This window comes from Cherax quadricarinatus, chromosome 21 (genome assembly GCF_038502225.1).
Source record: "Cherax quadricarinatus isolate ZL_2023a chromosome 21, ASM3850222v1, whole genome shotgun sequence".
Taxonomy (NCBI): domain Eukaryota; kingdom Metazoa; phylum Arthropoda; class Malacostraca; order Decapoda; family Parastacidae; genus Cherax; species Cherax quadricarinatus.
In genome coordinates, this window is record NC_091312.1 from 14,963,218 (window position 1) to 14,985,456 (window position 22,239).

General features: G+C 38.5%; 2 protein-coding genes across 2 annotated transcripts in view; one reads left to right on the forward strand and one right to left on the reverse strand.

The window, feature by feature from the left end:
• LOC128688989 (pre-mRNA-splicing factor syf2) overlaps window positions 1–22,239 on the reverse strand; it is a 151,021-nt gene that overhangs the window by 23,497 nt on the left and 105,285 nt on the right. The gene's annotated exons all lie outside the window — the stretch shown is intronic.
• LOC128689083 (probable serine incorporator) overlaps window positions 3,664–22,239 on the forward strand; it is a 40,879-nt gene continuing 22,303 nt past the window's right edge. The window contains exons 1-5 of the mRNA XM_053777166.2: window positions 3,664–3,830; window positions 5,732–5,899; window positions 9,490–9,625; window positions 9,923–10,051; window positions 12,332–12,472. Of these exons, the coding sequence (XP_053633141.1) occupies window positions 3,768–3,830; window positions 5,732–5,899; window positions 9,490–9,625; window positions 9,923–10,051; window positions 12,332–12,472 (637 nt within the window). The 5' untranslated portion in view covers window positions 3,664–3,767. The remainder of the gene's footprint in view (window positions 3,831–5,731; window positions 5,900–9,489; window positions 9,626–9,922; window positions 10,052–12,331; window positions 12,473–22,239) is intronic.

Genomic DNA, 22,239 nt, shown 5'->3' on the forward strand with positions numbered 1-22,239 from the left:
CATGCAGATTCGGATGCCATCTGCAAAGGAAGACACTGTGCTGTGGCTGACATCCTTGTCTATGTCAGATATGAGGATGAGAAACACGATGGGAGCGAGTACTGTGCCTTGTGGAACAGAGCTTTTCACCGTAGCCGCCTCAGACTTTACTCTGTTGACTACTACTCTTTGTGTTCTGTTTGTGAGGAAATTATAGATCCATCTACTAACTTTTCCTGTTATTCCTTTAGCACGCATTTTGTGCGCTATTACGCCATGGTCACACTTGTCGAAGGCTTTTGCATTCTGTATTCTTTTTGTCTTCTAGTGCATCTAGGACCTTGTCGTAGTGATCCAGTAGCTGAGACAGACAGGAGCGACCTGCTTTAAACCCATGTTGCCCTGGGTTGTGTAATTGATGGGTATCTAGATGGGTGGCGATCTTGCTTCTTAGGACCCTTTCAAAGATTTTTATGATATGGGATGTTAGTGCTATCGGTCTGTAGTTCTCTGCTATTGCTTTACTGCTCCCTTTGTGGAGTGAGGCTATGTCTGTTGTTTTTAGTAACTGTGGGACGACCCCAGTTCCATGAGTCTGGCCCTGGGGCAGAGTGCATGGGCATGTCATTTATCGCCTGTTCGAAGTCATTTGGTGCCAGGATAATATCAGATAGGTAAGATTTTGTTCGGGCTTTTAACCTGGAGAGTTAGCCACCCAGGATAACCCAATAAAGTCCGTGTGTTATGGAGGTGTCTTATTTCTATTGGGTCCTTTAATCTTGTTTCCCAGGATGCTACCCACAGCAATCAGCTAACACCCAGGTAACTACTTACTGCAAGGTGGACAGGAACAGCAGATGTAAGGAAACATATCCAACGTTTCACTCATGCCGGGGCTTGAGCCATGAGCACTCAGTATGTTAAGTATGTTCGTTGCTAACCGAGCCATGGCACGCCTGCTGCCTTTGTTCACCTAGCAGTAAGTAGGTACTTGGATGTTCGTCGACTGTTGTGGGTCGCATCCTGGAGAGACAAAATTTAAGGACCCTAATGGAAATAAGACAGACAGTCCCCGATGGCCCACTTTGTTGAGTTATCATGGGTGGCTAACCCTCCGGATTAAAAATCAGAGCAAAATCTTATCTTATTCTGTGAGCGGTAGTCTTATGTTCTTGTATTCCTATCTATTACCAGAGGACGGATTTGATATCCTATTTGAGGTCCTCAACTGCTCTGGTTTCGACCCAAACGTAATGGTTATATTCCTTTCCCCGAGCCACGGGCATATTGAGCATTATCTAACCTAAGTTAGTTTAGTAGCTTTATTATGCACCCCATACCCATCCTGTCGGCGGTAGTCAAAAGATTACAAAAGCGTATTATGGGTAGCTGGATCGCTGGCGCACTCAGCTCACACACTGAGGTCCGGGGTTCGAATCCCCTCCGGTACGGCTAAAAAACATTAGGGATGTGTTTCCATAAGACACCTACTGTCTCTGTTGACCTGGGTGTTAGTGGACTGGTGTGGGTCGCATCCCGGGACAAAACTGACCTAATTTGCCCGAAATGTTCAGCATAACAAGCGGCTTTCTATATAGTAGTATGTAATTGATGTCAGCTAGGCCTGTATACCATGTACTTGTAGTAAATAAAAATATTATCTTATTATTAACAAACTTTATTTCTTTCTGTAGATGACTGGTTCAGAGAACCGACAAGTTGATAACTTGAACACATGTGCAACACTTGGGTATCTTATTGAGGAAACGTTTCGCCACACACTGACTTCATCAGTCCATGTAAAGGAGAATGGTGAAGAACAGGAGGAGTTTGAGGTAATCAGTCCCTCAACCTTGAGTCTATGTTCTCTGAACCAGTCATCTACATTCATGTCAGAGAAAGCAACATCTTGGGATCTTAATACAGGGAATTCTTCACTTGCCTAACCTTTAGGCACGACCTACTTCCACATTTGACAAATGTGATACCACCTACGACTGCTGCACCTCTCCTGCCTACAGTATATAAGCCACTTCTTCGCATATATGCTGTATTCTTTTCAAGATTGATGGACTGATTACATCGATTCAAGGCTGAGGGACTGATCACCTTAAACTGCTCCTGTTCTTCACCATTCTTCTTTATGTGGACTGATGAAGCCACTGTGTGGCGAGAAACGTTTCCTCAATAAGATACCCAAGTGTTGCATATGTGTCTAATTTATCATTTATTTATTTCTGCAGTATTCAAAATGTAGTTAACATTCAATAAAATATTATGCACAGCAGAAAACCAGAATGCGGTGCATGCTAGTGGCTTCCTTTTGTCCCTTACCACTAGCATGAACTGCTTGCTAGTGGTAATGAACCATTTACATGTTTATATCTGGTTGCAATCGTAATGAGTTATTTATGCAGGCATGAATTATATCACAAAAATATTTCAAAAACATTACCTTATATTTTAGCAAGGTATGCTTGTAAAAAAAAGTGGTTTTGCGTTATTTACAGTGGGGAACCCCTCAAGGCAGGTTCCTTGACTCTGGTGAGGGGCTCTTGATCTAGGGAATTGGATCTGTACTCCAGTTCCCTGAATTGAGCCTGAATACCTTTCATTCCCCCCACATGCGCTGTATACTCCTACGGGTTTAGTGCTCCCCTTAATAATAATACAGTGGACAAAATCTGGGTATTTTTCCAGAATGGTTGGTACTATGCCACTTTGACATTTTATGAACATTTTTGAATGAGTTGTCTCTAAATTCTTTGGTTTTACCGCATTCCAGCACACAATGGCTGTACCCTGACTCCAATGTCCACAATTTTACCACACCTGTATATGGCTTCTGACACAAACATGGCACAATTGATGCTCAAGGATTTAAGAGCATTTATGGATGATAAGGAATCATCCATGATACATGGATGCATTTGAGTACGAGGTGTGAATGTTTTTATATTATAATAATATCTTTATTTGCTACAAGTACATGTACAAGGTATATAGGCCTAGCTTACATCAATGACATACTACTGTATAGAAAGCCCCTTGTTATGCAGAGCATTTCGGGCAAATTAGGTCAGTTTTGTCCTAGGATGCGACCCACACCAGTCGACTAACACCCAGGACCCATTTTACTGATGGGTGACCTAGACAACCGGTGTGAGGAAACACGTCCAATGTTTGCACCCCTTCGCCGGAAATCGAACCCGGGCCCTCACCGTGTGAAGCGAGAGCTTTTGCCACCAGGCCACGGGACAGGGCTCATAGGGCAAAAGCCGTCGCAACCCTTAAAACAACGAAATAAAAATAAAAACAATACCAACAACTAACAATGGAAATAAGTCACTTTGTCTGACCTTTTTTTTGGGGTTATATTAGGTAATTTACACATATGTTAAACTATTTATGATAATTGTACTTATATGTACGTGTGCCTTAAAAACTTACTGATTTCAGCAAACAATAACAAAGACGTTACGTATGTCCATTTTAGGTAATCAAAGTTCTATATTCATAGAAGTATTAATACATAATATATATAATATTTTATACACTTATTAATTCGGAAATAATAATTAATGTATTGTAATTAGCCATAGTGAAATTAAAGTTAATTTACACCAAAATATTGGCTGAAGGTCAAGGTATCTACACTACGTGAGCCGGGTATAACAAGCATTTACAAAGAGAATGTGCCGTGAGTCGCCCGCTCATGGTCTGTCATTACCTACTATATAGTGAATTTTAGTCCATTTTACCAGTTTTTGACCGCTTTGAGCCCCACCATGGCAGGGATGTACGGGGGTGAGGATGAATTTATCGAAAGTAGATCATGTTGTCGAGCGCAGGTGAGTTGTGAATCAGAGGAAGTACGTAATTCGTCACGACTTTCCTGGGGGATTGTCCTGGGACCTGTCATTAAGCAAGTTTATTTAAGCATGGGTGCACATAAGTGCAGTTATACAGATATAGGTGATTACAATTATTTATAGTAGCATGTGTAAATTACCTAGGACCCCAATGGAAATAAGTCTCTTCGTTTGACATTTTTGGGTTATCCTATATGTACACTTTGTACGGTAATTGTAGTCACCCAAATTTGTGAAGCTGTACCTAAATAAACTTACTAGGATAACTCCAAAAAAATCAGAGTGACTTATTTCCATTGGGGGCCCTTGTAATATCTCATTATTCAAAGCGTAACTATAAATTACAGCAGAAATCAGTCATCATTATAACTTTAAAAATTAAAACAACTAAGTAACTCAACTCTGTGAAGATCAGGTACAGTAAAAAGTTACTATAGGAATAAAGTCAACCGAGTCATTTACAAGAACATTAAATAGAGAAAATTAGTTTACAGTAAGGACTCCACTAGAAATAAATCACTTTGACTTTTTTTTGGGTTATCCTAGGTAATCTACACATATGCTGCTATGTATGACAAATTATGTAACTATTTATGTGTACCTGTATCTGAATAAACTTACTAATAGGTACATGAATGTTTACTATACTGAAAATCTCACTCCTTCCTTTCTGTAGCTTCATTCATTAGCAACCTTTTAGTTTTCTTCCTGAACTGGGTAATTCTAGGAGTGCCCTTGACTTGTTCAGGCAATCTATTCCACTCCTTTATTACTGTTTAATAAAAGGTGTTTGAGGCCTGACCACTTACTGTAGGTTTACCTGGAGTTTACCTGGAGAGAGTTCCGGGGGTCAACGCCCCTGCGGCCCGGTCTGTGACCAGGCCTCCTGGTGGATCAGAGCCTGATCAACCAGGCTGTTGCTGCTGGCTGCACGCAAACCAACGTACGAGCCACAGCCCGGCTGGTCAGGAACCGACTTTAGGTGTGTGTGTAGGTACTACAAAATTGTATTTACTTCCTGTAGTACTATACTGTTTTTGTTCCTCATTTTCACAAACTTTGCAGCAAGATATTCTGGGCACATCCTGTGAGTAACTTTATAATCAGGATTTAAATTTAGCTACTTTACTCTGTCTTCAACATTCAGCATACCCAGTTGTAATTCATCCTGGCCTACACGTTCTCTTACCTGAAGTGGGTTTTGGGGGTCAACGCCCCCGTGGCTCGGTCTGAGACTAGGCCTCATGGTGGATCAGGGTCTGATCAACCAGGCTGTTACTGCTGGCTGCACACAAGCTGATGTATGAACCACAGCCCGGTTGATCAGGTACTGACTTTAGGTGCCTGTCCAGCGCCTTCTTGAAGACAGCCAGGGGTCTATTGGTGATCCCCCTTATGTATGCTGGGAGGCAATTGAACAGTCTTGGACCAAGGTCCAGGATAAATCTCACCATTTTGTTCTGGGTGATTTGTAGTCTCTTTTTTTTTTTTTTTTTTTTTTTTTTTTTTTTTTTTTTTGTTAAAGCCAAGTACCATGAAGAACAAGAATAATCTGCATGACTGTAAGAGCTAGACATAGGGTTGTCTGAGCCTTAGTATGTAGATGTGTCATTCTACTTACTATTTTTTTAATACTGGTCTATAGAATCTTTCCTTTTATAAACAGTAATTTGTCAAGGTGTTGTGATTATCCTTTAGACTGGGTGTTACTGTCATTGAAGTGAGTGAATCTGCTATTTTGTAGGACAGTAATGTAGTTTATTTACATTGCTCTTCTCATCACAGCTTGAAAGTTTATCAGTCCTTTTCTAATAGATCTGTATGTATTCAACTGAAGAGTGTAGGAGTTAATTTTCATAAATATTTCTCCTCATTTTTAGATTGGTTGCCTGTGTGGGACGTCATCATGTCGCCTGTGCTGCCGTCTGTGCCCAAGTGTGTTCGAGTCTACATCAACAAGGATTGTCTACATAATGTTTCTCATGTTGAATGTGGGCATTATGGCTCTTATGATGTCAGTTCGAGTACAGAAAGCGATAATAGAAATGGTAAAATAATACATATAGTAGTAATATAATCTGGTGTCTAGTTCCACAGTGGCTGTGAAGTAGCAACTAATGCTATTTCCATGACTTTGAGGGGATTGCTTGGAGTGTTAGCCTGGGTTAGAGAAAGTTGGTTAGGTAGCATTATTTGCTTTATTATAACGTACCTAAGTGCATAACTAGGGGTTTTCTTTAATTTGTGCACAAATAAATGTTAAGCTACTTCTGTCTGTATACGTTATTATTGTTAATATTAATAGTATTATTATTTAAGTGAAGGCTGCTACTTCCACAGTCAGCTTGGTTTTAAAAATACTACATATCAGTGACCTAGTAAGTCTGAATGAACCAGTGATTTTTTTGCAAAGTATTGTAATTTGATGATCTGTGATATTTTAAAAAGAATTATAAAAATATTCATTATAATTTTACTGGAAATCTAACTACAGTAGTTGAGATGTTTTTTCATGTAAAATTGTTATAATATATTTTTAGTAGTATTTGTAAATGTTTGTAGGAACAGTCGAACATACCAGTGTAATCTTATAAATGCAGTCTCTCCTCACTTAGTGACATACTCATTTACTGACGACTCAGACTTACGACGGGCTCTCTGACCAAAAACATACCTGAATAATGTATATATGTAGGACAAGCCACGAGGGGGTGGAAATCTTTAGCTCAAGTACTTTCACACTTCTCAGTGCATCATCAGGAGCTATGCAATGTTGCAAGGGAGCAACCAAAGCAGGGAGAGAGGTCTCAGAGTGGCATCTAAGGGTCTAAGGGTAACAGTGGCTGGTGACATCTATGCTTTGGTTGCTCCCTTGCAGCATTGCACAGCTCCTGATGATGCACTGAGAAGTGTGAAAGTACTTGAGCTGAAGAGTTCCACCCCCTGTGGCTTGTCCTGCATAGTTAAGATCGCCCGTCTGCGATTGTTTGCATAATGTATATATGTATTAGAGCTGATTTCCTCTATTCTGTTTATTGTAATAGGCGGTATACTACTGTATAAACAAAAATATACCAGAAATGTTATAGTTGGTGCAAAGGTGACATTAAAACAATATCAGAGATGGTTGACATAAACTCACTACCATTGTTGTATACTCCTCACTTAGCAACAAATTCGTTTACCAACGTGGTCTTAGGAACGAAACTCCGTCGTTAAGTGAGGAGAGACTGTAGTCTGTGCAGAAAGTTATAACACCAGTGGGTTGACATCGTGACTGTGTGAATCATTTTATATATTTATGTGGGTCTAGTGGTATGTGAAATATTATAATGTTTATCTGGTCATTCTGTATAAACACTTAACACTACATATATCACAAGATTCACCTAGTAACCTTGTAGCTATTGCGAGGGTGAGATTTTTTTTTTTTACTGTGTACACCAGAGAGCCATATTTTTGTCTGTCATCATTAACCCCTCTTGTGACCAAGAAGAATAATGTCCAAAAGTGCAGATGAGGAGGATATACCAGCTGTGATTGTCTTGCATAAGAGCGGCCATGATACACTTTATTTCTGCTTAAATGGGATCGAAATTGTGTTCGGTGCAGTGTCTCGTCAAACATTCGTGACCAGGGAGAGACCATGGTTCAGTCCTTTATCCCAAGACTGGTAGCCCCTAATTAATCTAACCAAGGTCTCTGAAAGTGATTGGTCATCAGGTAAGGAAAATCTTTCCATCACAGCATGGAAGTGAAGGAGAAAAATCCTCTTGTTAATGGAGCAAATGACCCTCAGATGTCTTCAGTAGTCACTTTATGATGACTTGGGATTTAAAATATTTTTGTGTCCTCAGTAAACCTCTTCTTACAATTCAGCAAAAGGAGAAGAGAGTAAAACATTGTAAGAAATACCATGAGTGGGTTTGGAGGAGTGGAGGGGAGTTTTGTAGTCAGATGAATCACTCTATACAGTGACTGATAGTGGTAGGAGGAGAGTGTACCAGGCACCTCATTGTGACCCACAGCTCCCACAGGAAACTTCCAAGACTGTAAAACACCCCTTTTCTCTCATGGTGTAGGGATGTTTCACTTACTGCATTGTTGGGGAATTAACATTAAGACATGTTTAGATAAGACACCTGCTGTCCATGTTCACCCATCAGTATAATGCGTACCTGGGTGCTAGTCAACTGGTATGGGTCACATCGTGGGACAAAACTGACCTAATTTGCCCGAAATGCTCTGCATAACAAGGGGCTTTCTATATAGTAGTATGTCATTGATGTCAGCTAGGCCTGTATACCTTGTACATGTACTTGTAGAAATAAAGATATTATTATATTATTATTATCATGAAGACTGCATGAGTGTTTGATGTTAAAAAATCAATAATTTGTTCAATTTGAGACAAACAGTTTGAGCAGACAAAGAAAGGTTTTTCACTTAATGGCCTTATATTAAGGAAAAAGCCTTATTATACTGTAAAACAGTGTGTGAGGAGGAAGGACAGCTTGAAAATGAGTTAACATTTAGTTTTGGATAGTTTAACCAGATTAGAATGTGCATTGGGTAAAACAAACCAGCAGTGTGTGACAGTACCTGAGCACATCATTGTAACAATCAACAAATGAAGCTGCATCAACATACCAAGATCCCTAACTTTCAACATCACATCAACAATTTCAACCATCAACCTCAGCCCAGTAGGCCAACAGCCACCCTCTCCACTCATGTCAAGATGTTAACCATCACTAACCTGACTTGAAGGTAACAAATGCTGTAAAATATTAATATAACCATTTTATAGGTTCATGTAAACTTTTAACTGCCTAAACTTCACTAGAGTTAAGTATTTCCGAGCATGCTCACTGACAAAATTAGGTAGAAAAAGCAGTATTTTTAAAGAGTTATGATAAGTAGTAAAAAAAAAATTTGGGTTTTTTGATGTCTATAGCGCACAACCCTATTTTTTCCATGTGTTTTTCAGTCCATAAGTTGCAGAAATCATCGCTAGTGCAGTTTTTAGGAATGTAACTCATGCAAATGATGAATACCCACTACTTTCCAAATACATCATGATGAGTCAGAATAATTATTTGGAACTTTTAGTGGATTATTTACGTGATTCCTTTGAAAAAGCCAACACTTCATACAAGATGATGTTTCTTGTCACACTGCCAAAAATGTCAGAAAGTGATTGTGAAGTCCCTTATTTTAGTGACTGGCAGATAATAGCTCAGACCTAAACCCAATAGGAAATTTGTGGTCACTTAAAAAGTGTTGCTATGGGCTGTGACACACCATCTATTGCAAGGTAGAAGCAGCTACTAAAGACATACCACCCTTCAAAATTTTTCTGACAAGTGTTCTTTGAAGGCTTAAGGACTGCCTGAAGCTTAAGAGGAATTCAGTCAAGTATTAACTTCAGTAGTAAGTGTTGTTTCACTTCGTTTACATTCCCTAACTGTAAAAAATTTTCATCTGGCATCATAATTTTCTGCACAAACTGTAGCGCTAATGTGTGTTTGCATTAAAATTGGGATGTAGGAATAGTATTCATGGAGATATTAAATTGAATGGTTACATGCTCTATAATGTTGTATAAAGGTTTTCTCTTTATTGATTTTTTTTTTAGTTTCCACATCAAAAAATTGTATGTGAATGGGTAGGAGCTGGAGAAAACTGTGAGGCAGCAATGGGGTACATGGCTGTTTACAGACTTGGATTTGCTATCACTGCTTACCATTTTCTGCTTATGCTGATTACATGTGGTGAGTTTACAAACATAAAATTTTTTTCTAGTTTTTCTTTATTATTAAGCTTATAAGTTTAGATTTTAATCATAAATATATATGATTTTAATCATAAATATATATGTATTGTGTATTGAAATAGTTTTAGTATATTTTTTTATGTATGGTTAAAAAAACTTGGTTTAATGTGACTAGAAAGGAAGCCTTTATTAAAAAGTCAACTATATATTTTCAAATTTTCTGGATATTTGTAATTTGGTGCAAGAGGTTGGACCTTTGTTGTCAGTTTATATAGTTATGTAAAATTCTCCCCAGGTGTTAAAAGCAGTCGAGATTGCCGTGCTGGATTTCATAATGGAATGTGGTTTTACAAGTTCCTGATGTTATTGTTTTTCTGTTTTGGCTCCTTTTTCATACCGGATCCAAGGGACCTATTTATCAATGGTAATGTCGGGGATATATACTTTCAATTTTTTACTCTAGCTGTAAACAAGGCTTGAAAGATCACTATACAGTAATGGCACAGCAGAGAATATAGTAGTGGTAGATATTGATTATTTAATTATTAAGATAAAGTGGGTTGGTAAATAGCAACTATTTTGAGTACACTACTGTCCTGTCGTGTGAGCTTTATATAGAAGCCTGTTAAGTGCTTTACATTCTGGCAGGTTTAATAATTCTTTCTTTCTGTTTGATAAACTATTATGCTTGCTGTATTGATAGCTGACCCAGAGTAACTTCAAATGCATTTTGCATTAGCCTTGTGTGTATTCATTCGTATGTTGGTAAGGTAATTTTTTGCTTGAACCAGCTTGTGTGTGTGCATGCTCGTGTGTGTGACCCAGTTAATATTTGCACTAATAACTCATTACAATTGTGACCGGGTATGGACGTGTGAATTGCTCATTACTTTGTAATTTGTTCATGATTGTGACCATGTATAGATGTGTAGAGAATTCATTACCTTTGTAACTTGGTCATAATTGTGACAAGATCTATCTGGAGTTCATTATCTTTGTAACTTGTTTAGCTACCAAAACTTTGGGGCCCAGTCCCTGGACCCATTATATATCTCTGTAATCCTTTGACTGCCACCTACAGGATGAGTATGGGGCACATAATAAAGATATTAAACTAACAACTAACCAGTAAATATGGAGGGTGAATGTTATGAATTTAAACCATTTTCTTTTGGAAATTTTTGTGTGTAAAGTAAATCTTACTGTACAGTGGAACCTCAAAAATCGAACTGCTCCCAACTCGACCAATTATGTAAGTGTATTTTTGTAAGTGCTTTTATAAGTGTATTTTTGAGGGTCTTAAATGGACTAATCTAATTTACATTATTCCTGATGGGAATAAATTCGTTTGGTAGTGGCACTCGAACAGCCTTCTGGACCGAAGAAAGTTCGATATTTGAGGTTCCACTGTACTTTTAAAAATAATGCAAATAACTATACTGTACATGTAAGAATAGTATAAATAGTAGTGTTTGAAATACATAGATATAATTAGGAGTTAATTGCCAGTGGTTTGCTCCTGGGCTAATAATTGAGGTGGGGGAAAGATGAGAACTTTCCACCCTCCTCCCCCAAGTTGACTTTCTGGCTGTTAGAAGGGTCAATAGCAAGTGTGAGTCAAGGAACAAAGTGGAGCACACATTGGATGCACACTTGAATGACAGGTCAATAAATGATATCTGAATTTTGCAGCATAATCAATCTGTGGCTTTTCAGACACTTAACTCTGTGATATACAAGATTCTGTTGACGTGAATCTTAGCCACACTTTTGTTTCTATTGATACTTTCCTTTCCCAAATTCACTAATCATCAGAAAACTTGTGATTTGATTGATCATGATTCTTTCCTCACTTCTCCTGACCTGACCTTGGCTGTCACCTAACTACTTCACGTGATCTGACTTCTAGCTTTCTTCCCTTGTCTCACTCACAGTTTGATAAAGGTTTAGGTCAAACCAAAACCTCTTTTTGTTTATTAAAATAAAATGACTAAAAAAGCTTCATTAAATGAAATAAATTCTTGTTGGAAGCAATGTTGAATTTAGAGATATGATAGAAAATTATGATGAACCAAGGACGTTAATAGTGTAAAAGTGTTAGAGTGGAAATTTCTGAAGAGCAGTATTAGATGTAGAGCTCTTTAATCTCATGAGTATATCAAGAGGGTATTGCCAGGAAGGTAAAAATGATAGTGGAAACCTTGCTTGTTGAGGGGTGTGATAAAACAGTGTACACAGTTTTATAATCATTCATTCGTCACTAGTATGATTTTGATAGATAATTCTTAGTTTTTGTTTTGTTCACAGAAATACTTGGTAGTTACCCTTAATGGAAAAACTGTAGGTACGTTGTGTAGGTGGTGAAATGGTTTATTTCATTTAGAGAACATTGTCATGCTGGTTTTCTTTGTTGTAATATGTGAATTAATAGGTTGAAAGTGTGTAGGTTTAGAATATGGAAATAATAGTAATCTCTCTGCACCATTTAACATTTGAGTAGATTGAAATCATGAGCTATTTTGCATGTGTCTCCATTCATGTCATGACAGTGGACATTGTCTACTTTCCAGAGAAAATTTTTATTTTTCTGCATAAGAACAGTTTTTGACAAGTGCATTTTAACATCCCTAAATATTATTGTGAAACTTGAAAAATATTAATTCTTTCGGATTTAAAAAGGTCACAGTCATATTTGATTCCCCAGTGTGGATGTATACTGCAATGAGTGGTGCAGCTCTATTCATCGTTATCCAACTCCTGTTGTTGGTGTTCCTCTTCCATTCTTGGACTGATAGATTGGTTGCTCGTGTTAACAATGGTGGTTCTCCATTCTGGTGGTACGGAGGTAAGTGCTTTCATATCCTTTTCTGTTTATTTTGCTTTTATATCGCATTTAACCCTTTGACTGTTTCCGACGTATAAATACGTCTTACGAGCCAATGTTTCTGACGTATTTATACGCATAAATTCTAGCAGCTTCAAATCAAGCAGGAGAAAGCTGGTAGGCCCACATGTGAGAGAATGGGTCTCCATGGTCAGTGTGCACCATATAAAAAAAATCGGGGAGCCAGTGGTGCATTGTGGGAATGCCATTTCAGTTGTCCTTTTTCAGCATGTCTAGCGGTAAGAAATATGTGATTCCCCAGCAAATCTGGGACTCTTCTCTTCCCAAGTGATGCTCTAACACAGATGGAAGTGTCAGTGAAGATCAATTTCATGATTTGGAGGAGTTTGAGACCAAAAGCAATGGAGGAGGGGGAGGAAGAGGAGGAGGAGGAGGAGGGAAGGAAGAGGAGGAGGAGGAGAAGAGGAGGAGGAGGAGGAGGAAGAAGAAGATGTAATAATATTGTTCCCTTGAAGCAAGAAAAAAAAAAGTCCACCCCATGACAGTGACAAGATAAGGGGAGATAACATCTGATAAGAGCTGACTTTGATGAGCGTAAAGGAGGGTAATATTACATGACCATCGCCCTCCCTTTGTTTTTGCTGGTACACAAACATTTCTGTCTGTCTATTTGTCTGTCTGTCAAGCTCCCTGTCTGTCCATCTAGCTCTCTGTCTCAGAGAGAGCCACAAGACTGTGTCATCACGTTTACTCACATCTTCAAGCAGAGTATAGCACTTTGTCTGGATTTCTTGGGTTATCCTAGGTAATTTACACTATGTATACTTGTATTTATGTGTACCTGTGACACAGAGATAGGCAGACAGAAAGAGAGACAGATTGAAAGATATAGAATGAGGGAGAAAGATAATTAGATAGAATGGAGGAGGGGAAGCAGCATCCGACCCCATTGTTTTGACAGGCGGTAGGGGGAGTGACTAATGAGACAATATGTCACTTTGACAGCTGCCGACTTCTGACTCAAAACAATTATAAGCCACACACTCGCACACAAGACAAGGAGGAGGAGAAGAGGAGGAGAAGGAGGAGAAGGAGGAGGAGGAGAAGGAGGAGGAGGAGAAGGAGGAGGAGGAGAAGGAGGAGGAGTAGAAGGAGGAGAAGTAGAAGGAGAAGGAGGAGGAGGAGGAGGAGGAGAAGGAGAAGGAGGAGGAGGAGGAGGAGGAGAAGGAGAAGGAGGAGGAGGAGAAGGAGAAGGAGAAGGAGGAGAAGGAGGAGGAGGAGGAGAAGGAGGAGGAGAAGGAGGAGGAGAAGGAGGAGGAGGAGGAGGAGAAGGAGGAGGAGGATGATTGTTTGTTTGTTTTTGTAAACAAGTTTTGTAAACAATATATTGATAATTATGTTTGTGTGCTTATTGTGTTGTATACAACGAGTGTATATATATACATTGCACCTTACTTTGGTCTCATAGGCCACATAAGTTATGTGAAAAAATAAAATAGTGAAAAAAACAAAAAACCTTCAATTACAAGTAAACTAAAGTTTACCGGGTGAGCGGCAGTCGCCGCTGTTGCCATACGCAGCTCATTTTCTGCAAACTTCACGGCTCTATATCTCGGTAAGTACCGATGGCAAAAATTTTTTTTTGGACTAAAACACTCAGAAAAATAATCTTAACATTTTCATAAGAAAAAATAATTTTTTTTTTTTGAATATTTGGCGACATAGAATGACAGTTTCAGAGAGGGGCCTGAAACAGTCAAAGGGTTAAGACAAAAGTTAACTGAAATTAAAACTCCCTAATTCCATTTTGTCACAATACATTTTTTTCTTAGGTATTTCAAGAAATAAGTAGCACAGTTCCCTTCTGTAAAGCAAGAATAAATTTTAAAATATTTTTATTTTAGTAAGAAAATGCTTTTAGTAGTTATTGTACTAGACTAAAGGCTAACTTTGTGCAGTATTAGGTATTTTATTCTAAACAAGCTGATTTTGATATGCAGTATATAAATCATTTAAAGGTCTGTTGGTTGCACATATTTTCTGTATGTAGTTTCTTTTTCAGTAATATAGATACAGGTTGGCCATCACTAATCTGGCATCATTGGGACCTGTAGGGTGCCGGATTAGTGATTTTGCCAGATTAGAGAGTGGTTAGGTTAGAATACACTTAATCCAAAGGCAACATTTACGCATCGGTGATTTCACCCACATTATGCTCTAATTTTGGCCCATTCCATTGTTCCAGTCTACCAAATTCATAACTATTTTGCTAGTATTCCTTCTGTTTTGTCAATTTGGCCAATTTCACACAAATTTCAAAAGATGCCAATTTCAAAATAGGGTCTAAAATAAACTATGCAGACATTCCTAGCACAAAAATAACATTTTCTCTGTTTATTAATCACATCTCCAGGCCCCTCTTATATTATGCTGCTTTCCATTTTGAATTTTTATTCACACAAAAAAATAGATTTACTGTTATGCAAACTACTGCATTACCGTAATAATTGTATAAAAAATGTCAACCCATTTGTGACTGCGTATTAGACCATCCAGTTGGACACGGAGAGCGACATCATTTGTTTGCTCTTGAACATCGGCAAGAATCAAACATTTCTGCTACTCTGAGCTCAGTTTTAAGGTATTTTCCGGTGTGAAACCAATCAGAATTATACAATGGAACCTTGGTTTTTGTATTTTCTAGTCTGTATGTAAAACTATAGTTTTTTTTTTTTTTAACAAGTCGGCCGTCTCCCACCTAGGCAGTGTGATCCAAAAAGAAAGAAAATCCCCAAAAAGAAAATACTTTCATCATCATTCAGCACTCTCACCTCACTCACACATAATCACTGTTTTTGCAGAGGTGCTCAGAAGACAACAGTTTAGAAGCATATACGTATAAAAGATACACAACATATCCCTCCAAACTGCTAATATCCCGAACCCCTCCTTTAGAGTGCAGGCATTATACTTCCCATATCCAGGACTCAAGTCCGGCTATATAAAAATAACCGGTTTCCCTGAATCCCTTCACTAAATATTACCCTGTTCACACTCCAACATATCGTCATGTCCCAAATACAATTCGTTTCCATTCACTCCTATCGAACATGCTCATGCACGCTTGCTGGAAGTCCAAGCCCCTCTCCCACAAAACCTCCCTTACCCCTTCCTTCCAACCTTTTCGAGGACAACCCCTACCCCGCCTTCCTTCCTCTACAGATTTAAATGCTCTCCATGTCATTCTACTTTGATCCATTCTCTCTAAATGACCAAACCACCTCAACAACCCCTCTTCAGCCCTCTGACTAATACTTTTATTAACTCCACACCTTCCTCCTAATTTCCACACTCCGAATTTTCTGCATAATATTTACACCACACATTGCCCTTAGACAGGACATCTCCACTGCCTCCAACCACCTCCTCACTGCTGCATTTACAACCCAAGCTTCACACCCATATAAGAGTGTTGGTATTACTATACTTTCATACATTCCCTTCTTTGCCTCCATAGATAACGTGTTTTTGTCTCCACATATACCTCCACGCACCACTCACCTTTTTTCCTTCATCAATTCTATGACTAACTTCATCCTTCATAAATCCATCCGTCGACATGTCAACTCCCAAATATCTGAAAACATTCACTTCTTCCATACGCCTCCTCCCCAATTTGATATCAAATTTTTCTTTACCTAAATCATTTGATACCCTCATCATCTTACACTTTTCTATATTCAGTTTCAATTTTCTACCTTTTCACACACTCCCAAACTCATCCACTAACCTTTGCAATTTTTCTTTAGAAACTCCCATAAGCACAGTATCATCAGCAGAAAGCAATTGTGTCAATTCCCATTTTGTATTTGATTCCCCATAATTTAATCCCACCCCTCTCCCAAGCACCCTAACATTTACTTCTTTTACAACCCCATCTATAAATATATTAAACAACCATGGTGACATCACACATAACTGTCTAAGACCTACTTTTACCGGGAAGTAGTCTCCCTCTCTTCTACACACCCTAACCTGAGCCTCACTATCCTCATAAAAATTCTTTACAGCATTTAGTAACTTACCACATATTCCATATACACCTACCATCCGACTTATGACCTGCTCGACTTACGACCACTCGACTTACGACCATGTTTTTTATGCCAAATTTCTGGGAAATAAACAACTATTTGTGTTGTACACAGTGTTTATCCTAAACCTTACAGTATAAAATACAGTACTAACAGTATAAAAAGTAAAGTAAAACATGAAATGCCAAAATAAAGCAATAAAATAAAGTCATTACAAAAATGTTTTGTTGATATTCAGTAGTAAGGTTCGACTTACGACCATTTCGACTTACGACCGGTTTCTCGGAACCGAACTTGGTTGTAAGTTGGATGGTAGGTGTACTTGCAACATCTGCCACATTGCTCCTCTATCCACTCTATCATATGCCTTTTCTAAATCCATAAATGCAACAAAAACTTCCCTACCTTTATCTAAATACTGTTCATATATATGCTTCAATGTAAACACTTGATCTACACATCCCCTACCCACTCTGAAACCTCCTTGCTCATCCGCAATCCTACATTCTGTCTTACCTTCTTAATTCTTATTCCTCTATAATTTTTACAATCTCTTTTGTTCCCCTTCCCTTTATATAAAGGGACTATACATGCTCTCCGCCAATCCCTAAGTACCTTCCCCTCTTTCATACATTTATTAAACAAAAATACCAACCACTCCAACACTATATCACCCCCTGCTTTTAACATTTCTGTCATGATCCCATCAGTTCCAGCTGCTTTACCCCATTCATTCTACGTAATGCCTCACGCATCTCCCCCACACTCACATCCTGTTCTTCTCTCCTAAAAGATGGTATACCTCTCTGGCCAGTGCATGAAGTTACTGCTTCCCTTTCTTTGTCGACATTTAAAAGTTCCTCAAAATATTCTCACCATCTACCCAAAACCTCCCTCTCCCCATCTACTAACTCCCCTACTCTGTTTTTAACTGACAAATCCATTCGTTCTCTAGGCTTTCCTAACTTGTTTAACTCACTCCAATTTTTTTTTCTTATTTTCATTAAAATTTCTTGACAGTGCCTCTCCCACTCTATCACCTGCTCTTCTTTTGCACTCTCTCACCACTCTCTTCACCTTTCTTTCACTCTCCATGTACTCTACTCTTCTTATAACACTTCTGCTTTGTAAAAACCTCTCATAAGCTAACTTTTTCTCTTTTATCACACCCTTTACTTCATCATTCCACCAATCACTCCTCTTTCCTCCTGCACCCATCCTCCTATAACCACAAACTTCTGCCCCACATTCTAATACTGCATTTTTAAAACTATTCCAACCCCCTTCACCCCCCCCCCCCACTACTCATACTTGCACCAGCCCACCTTTCTGCCAATAGTTGCTTATATCTCACCCTATCAGCCTCCTCCTTTAGTTTATACACTTTCACCTCCCTCTTGCTTGTTGTTACCATTTTCCTCTTTTCCCATCTACTTCTTACTCTACTGTAGCTACAACTAAATAATGATCCGATATATCAGTTATATCAGTTATTCTCTATAAAATGTATTTTTTTTTTTTTATATTTTTGGGTGTCTGGAATGGATTAATTGGATTTACATTATTTCTTATGGGAAATATTAACAAAAAAAACAGTGGAACCTCAACTTACGAGTGTCCCAACATACGAGTTTTTTGAGATACAAGCTGTCGCTTGGTCGATTTTTTGCTCCCCCACTTCCCCCTCAACCCACAACCTGCACACCTCACTTGTTTATCTATGATTTCATGCTTTAATTCCATGGAAATCATCCTCTTTTTCTTCTCATCACTGTCCTTTGCACTTACTTTCTTAGGACCCATGGTTAGAAAAAAGAAATTTGGTCAAATGACTGTAAATAATGTAAGCAAAGCATGAGAGAAATGCTTCCACAGAGATAAACAGTGAACTGCACCAACTAGTGGTGTTCTGAAGTGCCTCATTATTATTATTATAATTATTATTATTATTATTATTATTATTATTATTATTATTATTATTATTATTATTATTATTATTAATTTAGAGAACTGGAGCACAGATTCAATTCCCTAGATCAAGAGCCCCTCACCAGTGTCAAGGCTCCTTGATGCTGGTGAGGGGTTCTTGATCTAGGGAATTGGATATGTGCTCCAGTTCCCTAAATTAATAATAATAATAATAATAATAATAATAATAATAATAATAATAATAACAATAATAAAAACAGAGTAGGGGAGTTAGTAGATGGGGAGAGGGAGGTATTAGGTAGATGGCGAGAATATTTTGAGGAACTTTTAAATGTTGAGGAAGAAAGGGAGGCAGTACTTTCATGCACTGGCCAGGGAGGTATACCATTTTTTAGGAGTGAAGACGAGCAGAATGTAAGTGTGGGGGAGGTATGTGAGGCATTACGTAGAATGAAAGGGGGTAAAGCAGCTGGAACTGATGGGATCATGACAGAAATGTTAAAAGCAGGGGGGGATATAGTGTTGGAGTAGTTGGTACTTTGGTTTAATATATGTATGAAAGAGGGGAAGGTACCTAGGGATTGGCAGAGAGCATGTATAGTCCCTTTATATAAAGGGAAGGGGGACAAAAGAGATTGTAAAAATTATAGAGGAATAAGGTTACTGAGTATACCAGGAAAAGTGTACGGTAGGGTTATAATTGAAAGAATTAGAGGCAAGACAGAATGTAGGATTGCGGATGAGCAAGGAGGTTTCAGAGTGGGTAGGGGATGTGTAGATCAAGTGTTTACATTGAAGCATATATGTGAACAGTATTTAGATAAAGGTAGGGAAGTTTTTATTACATTTATGGATTTAGAAAAGGCATATGATAGAGTGGATAGGGGAGCAATGTGGCAGATGTTGCAAGTATATGGAATAGGTGGTAAGTTACTAAATGCTGTAAAGAGTTTTTATGAGGATAGCGAGGCTCAGGTTAGGGTGTGTAGAAGAGAGGGAGACTACTTCCCAGTAAAAGTAGGTCTTAGACAAGGATGTGTAATGTCACCATGGTTGTTTAATATATTTATAGATGGGGTTGTAAAAGTAGTAAATGCTAGGGTGTTTGGGAGAGGGGTGGGATTAAATTATGGGGAATCAAATACAAAATGGGAATTGACAGTTACTTTTTGCTGATGATACTGTGCTTATGGGAGATTCTAAAGAGAAATTGCAAAGGTTAGTGTATGAGTTTGGGAGTGTGTGTAAAGGTAGAAAGTTGAAAGTGAACATAGAAAAGAGTAAGATGATGAGGGTATCAAATGATTTGGATAAAGAAAAATTGGATATCAAATTGGGGAGAAGGAGTATGGAAGAAGTGAATGTTTTCAGATACTTGGGAGTTGACGTGTCGGCGGATGGATTTATGAAGGATGAGGTTAATCATAGAATTGATGAGGGAAAAAAGGTGAGTGGTGCATTGAGGTATATGTGGAGTCAAAAAATGTTATCTATGGAGGCAAAGAAGGGAATGAATGAAAGTATAGTAGTGCCAACACTCTTATATGGGTGTGAAGCTTGGGTTGTGAATGCAGCAGCGAGGAGTCAGTTAGAGGCAGTGGAGATGTCCTGTCTAAGGGCAGTGTACGGTGTAAATATTATGCAGAAAATTCGGAGTATGGAAATTAGGAGAAGGTGTGGAGCTAATAAAAGTATTAGTCAGAGGGCTGAAGAGGGGTTGTTAAGGTGGTTTGGTCATTTAGAGAGAATGGATCAAAGTAGAATGACATGGAGAGTATTTAAATCTGTAGGAGAAGGAAGGCAGGGTAGGGTTCGTCCTCGAAAAGGTTGGAAGGAAGGGGTAAGGGAGGTTTTGTGAGCGAGGGGCTTGGACTTCCAGCAGGCGTGCATGAGCGTGTTAGATAGGAGTGAATGGAGGCGAATGGCATTTGGGACCTGACGATCTGTTGGAGTGTGAGCAGGGTAATATTTAGTGAAGGGATTCAGGGAAACCGGTTATTTTGATATAGCCAGACTTGAGTCCTGGAAATGGGAAGTACAGTGCCTGCACTCTAAAGGAGGGATTTCGGGATATTAGCAGTTTGGAGGGATATGTTGTGTATCTTTATACCTATATGCTTCTAAACTGTTGTGTTCTGAGCACCTCTGCAAAAACAGTGATAATGTGTGAGTTAGGTGAAAGTGTTGAATGATGATGAAAGCATTTTCTTTTTGGGGATTTTCTTTCTTTTTTCGGTCACCCTGCCTCAGTGGGAGATGGCTGACTTGTTGAAAAAAAAAATAATAATAATAATAATCCTAGATAGGTTGGTAGACAGCAACCGCCCAGGGAGGTACTACCGTCCTGCCAAGTGAGTATAAAACGAAAGCCTGTAATTGTTTTACATGATGGTAGGATTGCTGGTGTCCTTTTTTCTGTTTCATAAACATGCAAGATTTCAGGTATGTCTTGTTACTTCTACTTATACTAGGTCACACTGCACATACATGTACAAGCTTATATATACATACCCCTCTGGGTTTTCTTCTATTTTCTTTCTAGTTCTTGTTCTTGTCTATTTCCTCTTATCTCCATGGGGAAGTGGATCAGAATTCTTCCTCCATAAGCCATGAGTGTTGTAAGAGGCGACTAAAATGCCAGGAGCAAGGGGCTAGTAACACCTTCTCCTGTATATATTACTAAATATAAAAGGAGAAACTTTCGTTTTTCCTTTTGGGCCACCCCGCCTCGGTGGGATACGGCCGGTGTGTTGAAAGAAAGAAGAATAATAACGAACGAGCTTCAACTCCCTAAATTAATAATAATAATTATAATAATAAAAATAATAATATATGTGTAATAATAAAGAGGAACCTCAGAATGCTGCCACTAGCTGGTGCAGCGAATGCCTAAACATCCAGTGATCAGTGCACTTGCGTTCCTCGCCGTGGAAGCATTTCTCTCGTGCTTTGTATGCATTTTTTACAGTCATTTGGCCAAATTTCTTTTTTCTAACCATGGGTTCTAAGAAAGTAAGTGCAAAGGACAGTGCTGAGAAGAAAAAGAGGATGATTTCCATGGAATTAAAGCATGAAATCATAGATAAACATAAGCAAGCGATAAAGTGTGGCATTAAGTGTGTAGCAAGTAAATCAGTGAAGAGTGAAGTGAAAAAAAAAGTAAAACAAATTGTAGCAGTTAAGTTCAGTGATAATGTGTAGCATTTAGAGTGTAGCAAGTAAGTTAAGCGATTAAGTGATAGAAAAAGGGTGAAATGACACTAACTCTTCCAGTGTTATTTTGGGAAGTTTATAGGGCCACTGACTGTCTCCCACCCTCAACCTCCACCACCATCTCTGCTCAAAGGTAAGTGTGTAGGTACACTTTATATAAACAGTTTATTTCATTACATTCTCTGTTATGTTTTATTATGTTTTTATAGAATATTTCTTATTTATAAATGCATTGTTTCAGTGTTTTCCTTATGAAACTAGTGATCTAGTGCAGTTAGCCTCACAAACACTCAGTTTTCTCCTATAATAAGAGCCTGGGAAGATGAAGTTAGAGTGGGAGAGGGAATGGCTGCCGCCGCCGCCACCACTCGCCATATTATGGACTATTTTATTCATTCTAGTGTATATATCATGTTTCTGTGTTAATTATATTCTTTATTATGTCATATTAGATGAATTGTGATAGATAAATAAGCCATAGAGTTGACATTAGCATCATATTGAAGTATTTTGTCCTGCTTCCAGAGAGCA